We start from the raw sequence: 2196 nt of genomic DNA, 5'->3' as shown, positions 1-2196 counted from the left end.
GCCGGGACCCGTACTGCCTCAGCTATCACTGCGCTAGCCACCTGGCAGGGGCGGCGGCCGCCAGCGCTTCGTGCGCACATGATCCGGCCGCTGCGGCCGCGGCGCTGAAGTCCGGATACCCCCTGGTGTACCCCACGCACCCGCTGCACGGTGTGCACTCCTCGCTAACGGCAGCCGCGGCTGCTGGCGCCACACCGCCCTCCCTGGCCGGCCACCCCCTCTACCCCTACGGCTTTATGCTCCCTAACGACCCGCTCCCCCACATCTGCAACTGGGTGTCGGCCAACGGGCCGTGCGACAAGCGCTTCGCCACGTCAGAAGAGCTGCTGAGCCACTTGCGGACCCATACGGCATTCCCCGGGACAGACAAACTGCTGTCGGGCTACCCCAGCTCGTCGTCTCTGGCCAGCGCCGCCGCGGCCGCCATGGCTTGCCACATGCACATCCCCACCTCGGGCGCGCCGGGCAGCCCTGGGACGCTGGCGCTGCGCAGTCCCCACCACGCGCTGGGACTCAGCAGCCGCTACCACCCCTACTCCAAGAGCCCGCTTCCCACGCCCGGCGCCCCCGTGCCGGTGCCCGCCGCCACCGGACCCTACTACTCCCCCTACGCCCTCTACGGACAGAGACTGACCACCGCCTCGGCGCTGGGGTATCAGTGAGGGTGGCCGGGAGGGCGAGCGAGGGAGAGGAAGGAGCTGGGGGGAGGGGAGGAGCCCAGGGAAGGGCGGGATCACGGCCCAGGCTGCTGACACCCGCGCGTGGGGAGGACTCGGGCCACGAAAGGAAATAAATATATGCCGTATCTACCCGACAGCAGCGACCGAGACCCGGTGGGACACTCCCCTTCTCCCCACTCTCACCTCCCCACCCAAACTTTATAAAAGTTGAAAAAATATCGTTTGACTTTTTATAGAAAAAGAAGGAAAAAATAATTGAGAAAGTGTTCATCTGAGGACTGCATCGGTGGACACTGGTATTTATTTATGTTAGCTCCAAGCGGACCCGTGGTTCAAAAGTGCATTATTTAGTTTGAGCTCTGTAGGTAAAAAGGAGGAGGGAAAAAATTAAAAACTTGAGGGTAAAAATGTGGAAAACAAACCCTCCCATCCCTTGTAGATTATAAATAAAAGCAAAACGGCCACAGAAGTAGAGGTCTTCTCTTTAATGTTACTTTAAAATTGCTATGATTGTATTGTACGTTATTTAATGTCTGATTGAAACAAATTTACATGCATGTTTGTTACAAAAAATGAAAAAGTCACAATTTGTCAGCTCTGATTTAAAATTGCAATTATTTTTAAGGTGTATACCATCGAAGAGAATGGGTATTTTTTTGTATGTATTCTGGAAGAAAACAACAAAAAAAAGGAAAAAAATTCTATTCCAAAACCTCATTTGCCTTATTTTGTTCTTTAAAAGGAACACTTAACTATTTTTAATTTTTAAGTCCACCCGCTGAGAAGGGGACAAGGTTTACGTCATGTACTAAAATAATAGACAATGTATCGCTTTAAAGATTAAAATTCCGTATATTTGATGTATTAAAGGGTTTTACTTCTTCTTATCTTTTTTATTTTTTGGTTAAAGAGAGCATGGCAGTTTCGGCCACAGTGGGTTCCGGGGCCTCACTGCTACTCCTTCCCGGGACCGTGGCCGAATTTCCGATCGCTTTGTTGTGATTTTCTGGGAGGCAAAGGCGTCGGAAGGGGCGACCAGCCTTAAGTTGGCCTTGGGGAACATATTTTTAGAGGATATCTCACTATTTGGAAAGATAGTGTCCTCTGCTATCTATCATTTTGTTTTTATTTCAATCTTCTCGTGGCAGCTGGCTTTTTAAAAGTGAAAGGGGGTGTGTGGCGGGGAACAGGGTTTTTGTTAAATTTCCCTCCTGAGCTTTTTGGGCGTTTGGGTTTCGTTCTGTGCAGAGTGGAGCAGGCTGGGACTCGCCGGCTGGGCCTGGGCCGGGGCCTCGGGGACGAGGAGCTGCGCGCTGTCCCTGCGTTGGCTTCCAAGCCTCCCCTGCCCACGGCAGGCAAGCCGAAAACACTGGGAGGCGGAGGGGCGCTAGGGAAACCTGTGTCCCGGACTGGGGAGAGAACGCCGGGACCCTTTGGTCCCTCGGGGAGAGTGTGTCCTCTTTTCTTCTTCTGGCTGCCCACGGCCTTCTAAACGCTTCCCCTCCCCTAACCCTCG

The 2196-nt window shown here is 53.5% G+C and overlaps 1 protein-coding gene across 1 annotated transcript in view; it reads left to right on the top strand.

Annotated features, from left to right (window-relative positions):
- Positions 1-1549, top strand: part of ZNF503 (zinc finger protein 503) — a 3583-nt gene extending 2034 nt beyond the window's left edge. The window contains exon 3 of the mRNA XM_011929643.1: positions 3-1549. Within this exon, the coding sequence (XP_011785033.1) occupies positions 3-662 (660 nt within the window). The 3' untranslated portion in view covers positions 663-1549. The remainder of the gene's footprint in view (positions 1-2) is intronic.
- Positions 1550-2196: the final 647 nt, after the last annotated feature.

Source organism: Colobus angolensis, unplaced genomic scaffold (genome assembly GCF_000951035.1).
Source record: "Colobus angolensis palliatus isolate OR3802 unplaced genomic scaffold, Cang.pa_1.0 Scaffold12, whole genome shotgun sequence".
Lineage (NCBI taxonomy): Eukaryota > Metazoa > Chordata > Mammalia > Primates > Cercopithecidae > Colobus > Colobus angolensis.
Note: the sequence above shows the minus strand (reverse complement) of the source record. Positions and strands in the feature narration are given on the sequence as shown.